This window comes from Biomphalaria glabrata, chromosome 18 (genome assembly GCF_947242115.1).
Source record: "Biomphalaria glabrata chromosome 18, xgBioGlab47.1, whole genome shotgun sequence".
In the NCBI taxonomy this organism is placed as follows: domain Eukaryota; kingdom Metazoa; phylum Mollusca; class Gastropoda; family Planorbidae; genus Biomphalaria; species Biomphalaria glabrata.
The window spans coordinates 12,890,199-12,904,883 of record NC_074728.1 but is presented as its reverse complement, the minus strand read 5'-3'; the positions used below and the strand labels follow the sequence as shown (position 1 = coordinate 12,904,883).

Sequence of the window (14,685 nt, the reverse complement as noted above, 5' to 3'; positions counted from 1 at the left end):
TAGTGTTATTTTTGCCACCCTTAAAAATCATATTTAAGGATATAAAAGAAACGCATTTAGTGGATTTTTTTTGTTAAGTATGATTTGTAAATTATATTCTATAAAGAATAAAAAAATGGGATAATAAGTAAGTGTTAATTTTGATGTATGCCATTTCTAATTTTTTAAAAAATATCCTAAATAAGCTTATGAAAATGTCGGAAAAAAAAACAACAACAAAAGTATACTTATTAACTTTTTTAAAATGACCAAACATAGATAAGTTACTTTTGAGGTATGATAAATATTGAACCATTGTAGTATAAAAGTCCTATACAATTGTAATTGTAATAGTAATTCTGAAATATTTATTCTTTTTTTTTAAAAAAGTTCCAATGTCACATTGATATACTATAGTATTTTAAGTAAAAATAAAATAATTCTCTTAGATAATCATTATTATTGTTTAAATTTTGTTCCTATTTAAGATATTTATTTTGTATTTAAAAAAAAAAAGGCTTTACTGTCACAGAATTATAAAAAAACAAAATCAAATAGCAACACAATTATCATACTTTTTTTTTTATTATAAAAAAAAAACGATTTGATCTTATAGGAAATGAAAATTCATATGTAATGAGCTAATTAGATAGAGTTAATTAATATTTCTACTTGTCAGTGGTGGTGATGTTTTCAAAGACCAAGAACAAAACTCATATCTGGTTTGAAAATACTTTTGATCTTCTCTTAAGTAGAAACCTTGAAATATTTGAATTAGTGAATATTCCCATTCTCAAAACATTCCTCCAAAGTGAATACAAATTTACATTTATCAAAATATACCATGACATATTTATAAAGATTTCTTTTATGGCCAACAGAATGCTTTAAAATTTTGAAGAATATAGATTGATTTGACATTTTTTGTTGTTAAATTGATGAAAAAAACTATATTGGTATCTTTAGACAATTATAAATGCAATAAATTATGTTTGTTTACATTAATGGTCAGTGACTAAAAATAGACTGAAATTATCTGCTTGAAAATATAGGCCTAACAAAACACATGTTTTTTTTATTATTATGTGTAAGCTCCAAAAATTGTTTCCAGACTGATAATTTATCAAGATGATAAAATAAATAAAGAAATCAAACATGAAAAAAGAAAAAAATAATGAAAACTAATATTTATTGTGAACACTAAAAACCCAAGGCAGGGTCACATTGAGGTCAACTGAATTTATTGCACTTTCCCTCAAACAAGTTGAAAGCAATGGCTTAAAAAATGTCTAGAAAATAAAATGAAACAAAAGTGCTCATTAGATCAGTCATGAGTGACCTGAATTAGTTTTTTTTTCTTCAAAGTCCAGTAATGAAACAAATAATGTGAATTAATGAAAGAAAAAAATGAATAATGTAATTTAAGATAAAAATAAAAAAAAAAAGACATTGAAATAACTGAAATAGTTTTGAAATAAATGATCAAAAGATTATCATTGGGAGATTCTTAGAGCATGAAATGGCCAAGGAATATATATTTATAAATGAGATATGTCTTATCAATAATAAATACAAGAAAAAAAATTCTAAGAAAATCAAATGGCATATATGCATTTATATATATTTTTATATATTCATATATAGAGATAGATATATAAGTGTAAATGAAATGTCATGATATGCTTCCAAATGAAAATGAAATTTAAAAAAAAAAAAGTTATGATAATATGAAAAATAACATAATGTAGGATTATTGGACCCCAATTTTAACAATTAAGAAATCCAAAAAAAAAAAATTGAAGGATTTGGAATTAAAAATGTAAGCTAAAAATTCCTTAAAGCTCAATCAGAAAATCATTTCACCAAGAAAAAAAATATTTCACCTCAATTCCTTTCCCCAAATTTGTTCTAAAAGATTTTAAACAATAGAAGTCTTTTATTTTTCATGAAAATTTAAATTTCTTCCAAATTATCTGTACAAATTAAAAATACAGTTAAATATTTAAAAAAAATTTCAAACAACTTTTTCCTTAAATCTTTTAGCGTTGACATACAAGAGTGGAAAATTGGAAGAAATTCCCTTAAATCAAAGACTGACATCTCCATGCAACTATTCAGCATGACTTGACTTGGGCCATAGTACTGACAAAATGTATGTGAATAGTTATAATATCCATGTTATGAAAAAAGTCTTATAAAGAACTTGATCCATACACCCCAATGCGCACTGCAGTTTAAAAAAAAAAAAGCTTACCCCTTATCTCTCATTCTCTCTCTTTCTTTCTTACACTAGGTTTTGAGACTAACATTTTCAAATTAGAAGCTTTCAATAAATGTGTTTTTTTTTAAAAGTTGTAACATTTTGTGACACAAATCTCAAGATATCACTGTCTATGAAAGGAAAAGATCACATAGGCAAGAGTTATTGCCATTAGTTAACATACATTTTGACGGTAGTCCATATCCAGAATCTCACAGAATTGTTAAAAGAAAAGGAAAAAAAAATCATATTTAAAGCAAAAATATATTTCACACATTTTCTCTAAATTTTGGTCAAATTCTATATATGATTTTTAAAATGAACACTTACAAGGGTTAGTCGTATAAATATATATAAATAATGCAACTGGATTATAAACATCGCACTTCTGAGATAACAGAGCAGTGTGCCTTCATCAGTAGAAATGATGCACATGTTTTTAAAAACAATGTTATTAGCTTATTAAATTTATATAAAACAAAAAAGGGTTATTTAAAATGGGTAACAGAGCTAACTAACAGACATTTTTGAAGAGAGTGTGTCTTAAAATAGAATTAAAAAAACAAAGAGAGCGAACCTACTGATTTGAGCAACAGGGTAATAAGACATGGCAGCATACATTATTGACACAAATCAATGACAATCATCAATAGAGTAATGTACAGCCTGTAGTTCCAATGAAGACCAGATTCCTGATAATTTTACATGATAACAATAAGGCTCTAACATAGACTAAAGGTTCTGTTGTAATATGATATCAAATAATTGTAATCTTTTTTTTTTGTAATTAAATTATTTAACAAATTTGTTTACAGAACATTTTTTTTGGACAAGATTTTAAAAAAGACAATTCTATTTTTAAAGCAAAAGATAAAATAGTGAATCTTATTTATTTCCATGATCAAATAGTATACATCTGTCAGCATGGTGAAAAATGGCTGAATTATTGTCATAGTGATACACATGTAGAGCCAAACTAGCGTAATTCAAAATTCATATTTGACTGAAGATTAATCATGTAAATATATACATATACATTATCATGTAAATATATGTATACATATATTTAATTGTTTCAAAGAAGATGAATACATTGTTTTGATGAACAGGTATTAATGAAATAATAAATGTCACTAGTAGGAGCTGAATAAATTGTTCGACTACTAGGTTGATGATGTAAGCATACAAAAATGAAGTACAGGCAAAAAAGCATTAGTCATAAAGCAAACATTTCATTAATAGCATAATAACTCATTATAAAGAATAAAATGTATACACCATGGAAAAAATAGTCTCTGCTCAATTGAGCTCATTTTAAGTACATGAATAAATTAAACTGCCCAGATTAAAAAAAAAAAGTAAAAATTGTGAAATTCTGGGCCTCTATTTATAAATTATGTACACACCTTTTTTTTTTCAAGCAAAAAATTTCAAGTTCAAGGTTTGAGAGAAACATACAAGGACATGATGCTTTATTCTAATATTTAGACAAATACGTCATGTCTGCTAAAAATGATTAGTTGAAATAAGCACAGTTTAAAAAATAATGAGAAAAAGCAATTAAAAAATTACATCAATTCAGTCATCCTTGTTTCACTGGCTTAGCTTAATGTACACAATTGCCTATATTAAGTAATGAATTTTGTTTGTACACCTTTTAATTAATGTGGAAATGTTGAAATTGTTAAACCAGTTTAATAAAAAAAAAAAGAAACAAACTTTAAAAGCGGATATGCCAACAAAATAATCTTTTGATTACAAAGCTTTATGGTTGACTAAACTACTGCCTGATAATATTTAAAATTTACTTTTAGTAATGTTATAGATGTTGGGTTTACAATATTGGGCCATAACTTATGGCTTTCTATTTTCACTGAAATAAAAACTTTTATTTAAGCTAACAATGTCAACAGTTTATTCTAAAAATGCAACAAATCTTGTAAATTAAAATCCAAAAATAATGAGACAGATTTGTTCAATTGAAAAAATAAATGAGTACAATAAAAAAAAAAAGCAATACCTGCTGATATTGTAACTAAAACATTGAGTTTGTGCTGTGATGGGTGTTAAGGATAACAGAAGATAAAAAGAGGTCAGTTCTAAATCTCATCTGGAACAATAACAGCAGACATGGCAGAAATGACTGACTAGTTGAGTTGTACATTGCAAACAAGATTTTGAAGAAAAGTTCAACCATAAAAACACAATGAAACAAAAATATAAAATGTACAAAGAAAAAACTTGACTCTTGTCATTCTTAAACTATACACTGTTTGGATTTCTAATAGTTATAAACATTGAGTTAAAGGCTCTAAAATTGTGTTATAAACAATTAGTTAAAGGCTTTAAAATTGAGTTATAAACAATGAGTTAAAGGCTCTAAATATTGATTTGTAAAATAATCTTAGATGTACCAGAGTGATTTAGTTATACAACATTTCAGCACTATATGCTTGTGTACTAAATAAGTAAAAAGCTCAACTCGTACTTTCTTCCTTAACTGATAAAATATTTCTTTTGTTAAGTATTTTTTAAAAATCATTTAATTACAACAAAACAACAAAAATATTAGAATTTTTTTTTGTCACATTAAAAAAATGTAGGAATATAATCATGTTCATTTGCTGCTACAGAGAAACCATTTTCAGATGTAGTTCTTCACTCCTCACTTCAATCGTTTTTTGTTTTTTTTTCTGTTTCTCTCTGTTTATTTTCTATTGTCAATTTCCAGCTTCTTGTGTTCTGAAGCCTGAACATCATCTGAAAGAAGACAAAGATTTAAATTCTATTATATATCATGTAAAAAGCTAATAACTTGTATTGATGAAATAACTTTATAAAAATAATTAAGTTAATTTGAAAGTTTACGTTTTTCTGAATATTCCAATCCATTACAAAATTGTCCCATAAAACGAATTGCATGTATAGTTATAGAATAATAAAAATAAATATACTACTTCAATGTCATTTTTTGCTTTTTGTTTTGTTAAAATTTGTATAATTGATAGAAATTTTTTTAAAAATTTCAACAATAATTTTAGAGGAAAAAAAAATATTTTTTTTGGACGCATTATTTTAACAAGCATTCATTTAAACAAATACATATGATTGGCTTGGATACATTAGAACAACTGCTATTGAACAGTTATTTCTATTTACAATAGCCTAAAAGTGAAAATAAATATACTCGGATAAAAAGCCACTGTACTGTAATAAAAGATTACAGAAAACAAACACTAAAACTTGATAACATGTAGAAGTACTGTGATCAAAACAAACAGCCTTCATTTCCTTACAACTATTTTTTGCTTTTTAAAATTCTTTATTAATTACCAAATTTTTGAAACTCGTGTTTAACTGAAGAAACACAATAAGCTCATGAAAACAAATGACACACATTCTATAAGAAACATTTGTACACAACAGCTAAGAAACATGATTTAAAAAAATCAAGTTTAAGAAGAAAAAAAAATATTCGTGAATTAATCTTAAAAACACTGCATGGTACATTGACAACATCATTGAATATAAAATATACAATCCCCCTGAATTAAAATATTTATATATAAAAACATGTACTCAGCAGTGAGACACAAATTTAGTTGTTGTTTTTTTTGCAATATCAACATATTCCAGGTAAAAAAAAAATGATCATATAATACATCAACAATTATAGACATGTATATAAGTATAAGATAATTAACATTACATAAAAAATACACTAGATTGTTGTCAGTATAGATCAAAGAGTAAGTGTGTCCTGTAGGATATAAGATCGTAATTGCGTTTTTTTTAATAATTTTTTTTTTAAAAAGCTAAACCAGCGTTTCCCGACCCATGGAGTAGTGAGCTATCAAAGAGGTTAGCCATCTCAACCATAACAAAATGGAAACATCTGGTAGGGAATCACTGAGCTAAACAGATAAAAATTATTTGTGCAAAAAAACAAACAAAAAAAAACAAAAAAAAAAACAACTATGGTGATAAGAAAATATTGATCTTCCCAAACTAAAAAAGAAAAAATCTGGCCATAAAATCAACAAAAACAAATCTAAACAAAGAATGGGTAATATCTAGATCTATTATGTGACACAGTTTGCTCATCAAAATGGAACAAACAATTTATTAAACAAGTTGTTTAAGACAATGTTTTGCTAAAAAAAAAATTAGCAAATAAAGATTTAAAAAATTTTTCTAGAAAAATTCTTTGGAACTTTTACATAATCTTTTACAAGAAGCAATAATTCGTAACAACTTGTTTTCTAATTAAACCTGCACCAAAAACAAACAAACAAACATTAAACAAAACAAATCTTAGTCTTCAACACTTGCTGGTTCTATCTGGCAATAAAGCTGAAAATAATAGATAATCAAAATTAATTTGAAATTACAAGTACATCTTGACCCTACTCACAATTTAAGGTTTGAAGTATTTTTTTAAAATTGAAAAATTCTTCCTTTAACCAAATATTTAAACGTAAATATATGTACACACTGCCCATGAGAAGAATAATGCTTGTTCCTGTCATATGTAAATGTTATCTTTAAGCGGATTAAATTATAAACTTTTATATACATTTTTCAAAAAAACATTATTGAAAGAAAAAATGTGCATAAAAATTGATTTATAATAAACTATAAAATATATGCTATTATTAGTAGACAAGTAGAACCAACACCTACAATCAACATACACACATTGACGTTAATAATACCAATCCTCAATCCTTATTTGTGTTATAGGGTCACAAATGTTAATACAAAATGACATGAAATTTGACCTTTTGACAAATATACAGAAATAAAGTTTTTATTGATCCAGTAAACAGCGAAAAAAAAAAATACATTAAAATTTTGTATTTTGTGAGAGACCAATTGTTCTAGGAGATCCAATAGCCTGTACATTAAGAAAAGATTTTAATTTGTGGTCAGATTTCATAAACTATACAGCAAGTACATGATGCTCCCTTTCCTTTTGCTACCAACACATTGATTAAACCTTCAAACTCATTCTATTCGGCTTTCTGATTACAACTTTTTTTTTAAGCATTTAATTTTGTTTTATTTGCAAGTTTTTAATATTTCTTAGCAAACCCACAACTTTTAAAAATATTTAATGCCAGAAACTGATTTTCATTTTAGTCAACTTTATATAGAGCCTGAAAGTGATTTCTACCCTCCCCTTTTTAAGGCTATGGTGACAACCTTACTTTGGCCGATTCGTAAAATGAAATTAAAAAAAAGTAATATTTATTTCAACAATCATTGAAGATTTAAAACATGTAGCAAAAAGGTGTGAGTGCAATAATTTGTTTGAAAACTACTAGATGCTAGAGAACAATGATTACTTGACTTGTCCACAAAACTAAACTTGAAAAAAGATTTTTTAAAATGATAAATTCTATTCATTGTCTTTAAGTATGAAGCCCTCAGTCAATACTCTTTCTGCTTGAATTTTACAAGCAATCTGCTGGGATAAAAATTATTTTTCATTATGGAAAGGAAATGTTAAAAGATTTTTTTTTTTAAACTCTTGCAGCCACATCACTGCTGTCTTTACTTGTATGAATTTACTGTTACCTTTGAAACTGAAGATATTATTCAACAAAATAAAAAAGAAATGACAAGAAATGTGTTAGATGTTGGTCCCCAAAATGCCATGAATCCAGCTAGTGAACAAAACCAACGCACAGAGCCACAAACATACGAACCAATCCATAAACGTGTCGAAAAAAAAATGCCACATACACATTGTCTATAATTATAAAATAATTAAGTTCTCAAAAGCCACAATATGTCACTCTAATAGTTTTGTTGTAAAATAAACAAAACGACAACACAAAAAAAAACATAAACGAAACAAACAGAAAGAAGGAATTAATTACTGTCCAATCATAGCATTAAATACACAAAAAAAATAGGTAAAATGAAACAATCAACCAATCAAACCTGCCATAGAGCACACTTGTTACAAAATGTAATAATTAAAATACAAAAAACATAGAAAGACGAGAACATAAAAACATTAAAAAAAAACTAGATCTCAAGAGCACAGGCAGATAAATATAGGGACAATGTCAAAGGTTGTATATGAACAAATCCCGCCCACTTACACCGCAGTGATGGAAGAGAAGTTGAGTGATTGGCATGAACACCTTCCAACCACAAGCCCCCTATGGTGGAGGTGCAAGCCTCTGTAGGAGGGCTGAATAAATTGGACCAAAAAAAAAAGAGAAAAAAGAAGAAGAAAGAATGTTTGTATTATTTGACATAATTTCTAAACACTTAAAATTTCCTATGGGCAAAGGAGAGAAATTATATTATTGTTATCATTTCAGTTGACAATGCTCAGGAATATACAAATATAATTTTGTAAATAAACCTAAAATAAAATAGATTACACTACTAAAAAAAATATTTTTTAACACATAGCAAACACAGTTTTAAGTCTGATTTGCCAAAATGAAATTATTTTTGAAAGTGAAAAAAATTGATTGTTGGAAAGGATTACTGCTGTATTCTCTTTACTGATATTAAAAAAGTTATCAACCAAAACGATGACAATCTAGTCTTATTTAATGAAGCTTAACTGTAGAACACAAGTCTTATTAGCTGATACACTTGTATGTATCAAGAATTTAAATATTTTTTTTTTACAAAATGAAAATGGTTTTCACGAAAAGATTAGCTATTCCTACTACAGAAAAAAAATGTACTTTGCATTATCGAATTCTCCTCATTATTATCCTTCAAATAACAGTTTTACATTTCTTCAATATTTCATAGTCACAGAGTTCATCAAGGGGAATATGTGAGTATTTCTTGTTTTAAATAGCATCATTTTAATGTATGTACATGCCTCTGATCAATTCACTAGACTTATTTTTTTAGTTGAAAGTATCAATAAAACTTTTTGAGTTTCAATCTTTCTGAATATTATGTGTTATACATATTTTTGAAGAAAACAAAAAAAGGCCTTGCTTATAAACAGTACATCATTTAAAGTATTTTTGAACATGATTTAGGCTAGAATTTGTTTTTATGAGACAATTTTTAAATCTTTCATTTTTTTAAAATTTATTTTCTATACATGTTTTTATTAGTTATTCTTAAGCAATAAAACCAATAACAATCCAAAAGTAATTGCTAAATGATTATATAAAAACTAGTTTTATAATTATTAATTAAGTTACTAAAACTAATTTAAAATTTAAAAGTAATAAGAATTGTGGGGGAAAAATATTTATTTTTTTATATTTTGAGTATTTCATTTTTATTTTATTGATTTCATAATATTAAAAATCCTAAATTTTACTATTTTTTTTACCCATCTTACCTGTTTTTTAATTTCCATTTTTAATTCAATGAATAATGTCAACAAAAATGTAGCTTTATTATAGGATTCTAAAAAACTTACCATGGTTTAATGTGTAGAATTATTTCACATAAATCATAGCCTTTAGTAAGGTCGGTTGGCATCTTTGGGGCGCTTGAGCTGCACTTTTAGGCGCTTCATTCCAATCTGGAATCCATTCATAGCTTGAATAGCTGTCTGAGCACTAGTAGGATTGTCAAAACTAACAAACCCTAAGATAGAATAAAGTATTTTTGTTAAGAAAATGATGCATCAATACTCCCAAAACTATTACTAAACAAACAGAAAATATTGAATAAAGCGTAAAGGCAATGATACCTTGAACTTTCAAAGAATATCAAAGAAATATGAAAGAAAAGGTTTAAGAAAAAGAGAAGAAAGGATTTCCTTAGAGACAGTGGTTCTCAAACTTTTTTACACAGGGAGCTTTTATATAGTGAAAACTTGCCTACGAACATGAAAATTGCATAAGTTACAAATGTAAATAATAAAACATTTTGTTTATTGAGATTATAGCTTTTGTTTAAAATACATTTTAAATATTAGTGACTTCTAATCTTGTATGACGTTGATGAGATTTTATAAAGATATTTATGTCTAGCTAAATGTTTGTAAGTAGCAACCGCGAATCTTAACAAGCACATATTTTAGTAGGTTTCTTTTATTTCAGATGAGGTTCATTACTGCAATGAATCCATGTTGTACTAAATATTAAGATGGGAAGGCAGTCAACAGCTTCTGAACAATGACTGGTAACTACAAATTAAACATTGGTTTAAGTTCCTTGTTTAAGCTCTTCTTTATTAGTATGGATACATCTGTGATCTGAGTTTATCTACACACAAAAAAAAGTTCAAATACCCCAGTTGGGAATTAAAAGGGAAAAATGTCTTCAAATCTTTGGTTTAGCTTGTCATAGAATCGTATGTGATATACAAGGGTAAGTTGATTATTATTTAAATGGCTTTTAGACAAGAAGATACTATTTTTAATTGTATACGATTTTCATCTTTCTGTGGATGGTCATCTGGCAGACCCCCTGGACCACAGTTGTAGAACCACTGCTCTAAGACCTCTGAAGCAGGTGACAAATGGAATACATACGCAAAAATTAACCACCTTTATTTTTTACCAACTAGCTTTCTAATCTCAACAAAATCCTTGACTTCCAAATAACCAGCATAATTGCCAAGTGCTCTACTAACATTGTACATGGTTACCTTTCCCTTTTTTGAAAACATGTAAGATTAACTCTGGATTTTAAAGTTTTATTAAATTAATATTTTTATACATGTTACTTTTAAAGAGATTTTGTATTTAGAAATATAAATTTAATATAAATTTGTCATAAAAATAGCATTGGTAATATTTCTCAGTATGTAAATTAGTAATAATTATAATTATTTACTATAATCATACAGAGAAACAAGTAAGCAGTCTCCTAACAGTAACACATATTTCAATTATAAATATCACCTCTACCAATGATGAATAAGATGGAAATAGTAACGTTTATTATAAAATCATGTTCATTATGATCATGTTTTACTTTTTGCCTAGAAAGATACAGTTCTAACTTACCAAAACATTTACTTTGGTTTGTTGCTCTATCTACATATACTTTAGCACTAATCACGTTTCCAAATGGCACAAACATCTGGGCTAGCTCACCATCCCCAAACTCCTGAGGCAAGTGATAGATAAAAAGATTGCAGCCTTCAGGACCTTCTTTCTGAGCTGTGGGCACCAAAGTGGCTGGCTGTGCCAGTTGTTGGAATCCACCATACACTGCAGGATATGCTGCTGAAACGAAAGAGACTGTATTCAGAACCTCATTAAAAACTTGAAATTCAAATTTTTGAGGCAAAAGATGACAGAGAAAATTGATAACAAAGACATACTTAAAAAAAATAAATAAAAGTAAAGACATATTATAATTTGCTAAAAAAAAAAGACTAGCGTGATTCCTAAATGATGTTTCGATTTGTAAATGAGAATCAGAATATTTGTTTATTATCTAAAAACATTAACTAAAATGTCTTAAAGACTAGAATTAGTTTTCATGACACGATTTTATAGCCTGTTCAAATGTATGAAGGCTGCTTAAGGTTAATTATGATTTGGTAAATTTGTTAAATTATAGCTTTGAAAAGAATTATTAGTAGAGATACTTTTTGTTTTACATCTGAATCGTTTTCAATTTAGCTGTCAACTATGCAATCTTACAGGTTTGTTTAAAAAAAAACAACATAAAATGCAAAATCATTAGATGAAGAAGGCCTGTGTTTCCCTTTTAAAGTGTAACAAAATGTGCAAACATGTTACAAATGTTGCTGAAAGCAGCCCTCACACTCTTAAATGAATGGTCATTTAAGTTGTAGGAACTTCTTACCAATGCCTGCGTATGATGGTATAGCAGCATATGCTTGAAGGGGATCTCCATTCGTCACTGAAAATAAAGAAAACAATTCATATTGCCAAATGCGAGAACTATAATTTTTTTTTTAAAATTATACTAATAATAGTATTAATATATTATAAATTAATATTATATATTATCTATTTAATAATCTCAAATAAAATATTATGAAAATTTAATATTATTTTTTAAACTTTATTCTACAAACAAAACAAAAAATATTTTCAATGTAATTAATTTATTTTTAAAAGTATTACTAATTAAAAATAAATACATAGTTCTCAAAATTATTTGTTGTGATATTATATATATATTTCATACTGTTTAAATAGGGTATATTTGGTAGGGCTTTTTTTGTTTGGTGAAACAAGTGTATTAAAACACACAAGCATTAATAAAAAAATGAATTTGAGAACCATGTCACTAAATTTATATCTAAAAAATGCAGAATGCAGGACCAAACAAATTCAAGGTGTTTGTTAAAACATACACAGGCATAGTTATTTACTAAAAGACATCATGACATACAAATAGGAGCTTAATTTGACAAAACAGACAAGATGCAATCCATTACCAAGTAAACAGGAAGGATAGGGTTAGTTAGTTTCAAGATCACTTGCCTACATATATGGTTGCTCAAACATGTTGACAGTTGCCAGGTCCTGCACAATGCATGAAAGAATATGAAATATACATACAATACAAACCTGTGTAATGAGGGATGCCATTGGTGTAGATTTCTGCAGTTCCATTTGATGGTGGCATGGGGAAGGATGCCATAGCAGTGGGTGACAACATGCTCGGTGGAGCTCCGTTAATAGTGGGCGTTGGAGTGCCTGATAGTGGAGAGAAAGAACCTGCAAGTGATTGAAGTCAAGCCAACATCAACTCATGAACAAGTTCAAAAGATGTAAAACAAGTACATATATTTGCTATACTTTTATTTATTTATTTATTTTTTTAAGTGCTTTTTCTTTTTTTTTAAAATAAAACAACAATGTATCAATGTTGCAAATATTTGATATGAAATAGAAAAAGATTGTTTAACAAGGTACCAGGTGCATTATGTTAAAATAGATTAAAACAAGCTGAAATGAAATGAAGCCAAAATTACAAAAACTTATTTGACTTGAAAATGAAAATTTGGTCAACAGATTCACTATAGGCAATGTGCAAATTGTTTTTAATTAGTTCATTAAGGTATAGTGAAATCTTTCCATTCCAGATTACCGTTTTGTGTATATATATTTATCAAGTGCTTTTAAAATTTTCCAATTAAAAAAAAAATTATTTTAATATATAATTTAGAATATGATTTATATTTGTATTTGATCGTGTTTATTATTTTTTATATCTACACAGGAAGAATTGCATAATGATTAAAAGCTCTAAATTGCTTAAAAAAGATTAAAAGAACAATTTTTTTTAATCAGACAATATATACACAATAATAGCAGTGTTTTAAACAGAAGATTTGCACAATATTAAAAATAAATTGACAAGGTGTGTGACTTTGTTGATAGCAGATAAAGGATAAAAATAAATAAATAAAAATTAAATAAAAAAATAAAATAAAGCAACAACTATAACGTGTGTGTGTGTGTGTGTAACACATCCTAAACATAAATGTATTTTGAACTTAAAATGAGATAAAAATCAAAGTCACAACTATGATTAGTAACCTACATTTCTACAAACACTCACTACTATGTTACACTTCATAGATTCAAAATAGTGAAACACATATAAAACTAAAACAGCAAAATATTTCACAGAAATACAAAGTAGTACAAAGGTCAATGCATATAATTAGAATGGAAGAAATATTTAAATGAAAGGAGTGTTTTAAATGTGTAGTTACAGATGTAGATTTTAATTTTAAATATTTATTTAGAAAGATTAAAAAAACAATGTCTATGTAATTAACTTGACCTTTTTTTTTTCTTTTCAAATTCAGTTAAAAATAATTAAAGGTTTTTATAATTTAAATTAAAAAATTTAATTGTAATGTGTGAACGTTCCAAGCTTATCCCCACCCAGCCATTAAAAAAGCTGATTAGAATCAATATTTCAGCAGAAAATGTCAAAGCGTGGTGAAGATATAGGGAGAGAGAGAGAACATTTACCAGAATAATGATGCTCCAGACTCTTGATTTTATCAAGCTGTCCGTCACGCCAATGGTATGGCCAAACATTGGCATATTCTTTGAAAATAAACATATTAATTTAAGACTTTTCTTCAATCTTTTAATATATGTTTAGCAATATTTAGTTAGTTACCCTTGTTTTTTTTGTTTTTTTTCCTTCTGTTATTTATTTTATAATGAATTTTTCTTTAAGTATAATTTTTTTTTATTCATTCTTGTTTGTTTGAATCAGATAAAAAAAAATTTGGAATTGGATCAAATACATACATCTACATAATATAGAAATATAGAAATATTTTAACAAAGACAAATGATAAATGTATAGTTTTGTTTGATTGAACTTATTTTTTGATTGTGAAGAAGTACAAAAAGTTAGGGATTAAAAGTTGACTCAGTGGACAAATGTAAGCTTGTTATAGAGCTGAATAGTTTCTCCAGATAGTTATACTTAAAAAAAACAAAAAACAATTTAGGTAATAATGATGACATTTAAACTTTGACCAAT

The 14,685-nt window shown here is 26.8% G+C and overlaps 1 protein-coding gene across 16 annotated transcripts in view; it reads right to left on the bottom strand.

Moving 5' to 3' along the window:
* Positions 1-486: 486 nt before the first annotated feature.
* The window catches only part of LOC106054743 (CUGBP Elav-like family member 3-B), a 483,388-nt gene continuing 469,189 nt past the window's right edge, over positions 487-14,685 (bottom strand). For 4 of the 16 annotated variants that reach the window (XM_056017168.1, XM_056017159.1, XM_013210739.2 and 1 more), the window contains 6 exons: positions 14,160-14,237; positions 12,732-12,890; positions 12,007-12,063; positions 11,196-11,432; positions 9,657-9,826; positions 487-4,999 (listed from right to left, as the gene is read on the bottom strand). In XM_056017168.1, the coding sequence (XP_055873143.1) occupies positions 9,699-9,826; positions 11,196-11,432; positions 12,007-12,063; positions 12,732-12,890; positions 14,160-14,237 (659 nt within the window). In that variant the 3' untranslated portion in view covers positions 487-4,999; positions 9,657-9,698. Of the gene's footprint in view, positions 5,000-8,352; positions 8,445-9,656; positions 9,827-11,195; positions 11,433-12,006; positions 12,064-12,731; positions 12,891-14,159; positions 14,238-14,685 lie in introns of all 16 variants that reach the window. The other 12 variants (XR_008775895.1, XM_056017161.1, XM_056017162.1 and 9 more) reach the window with 12 other exon arrangements.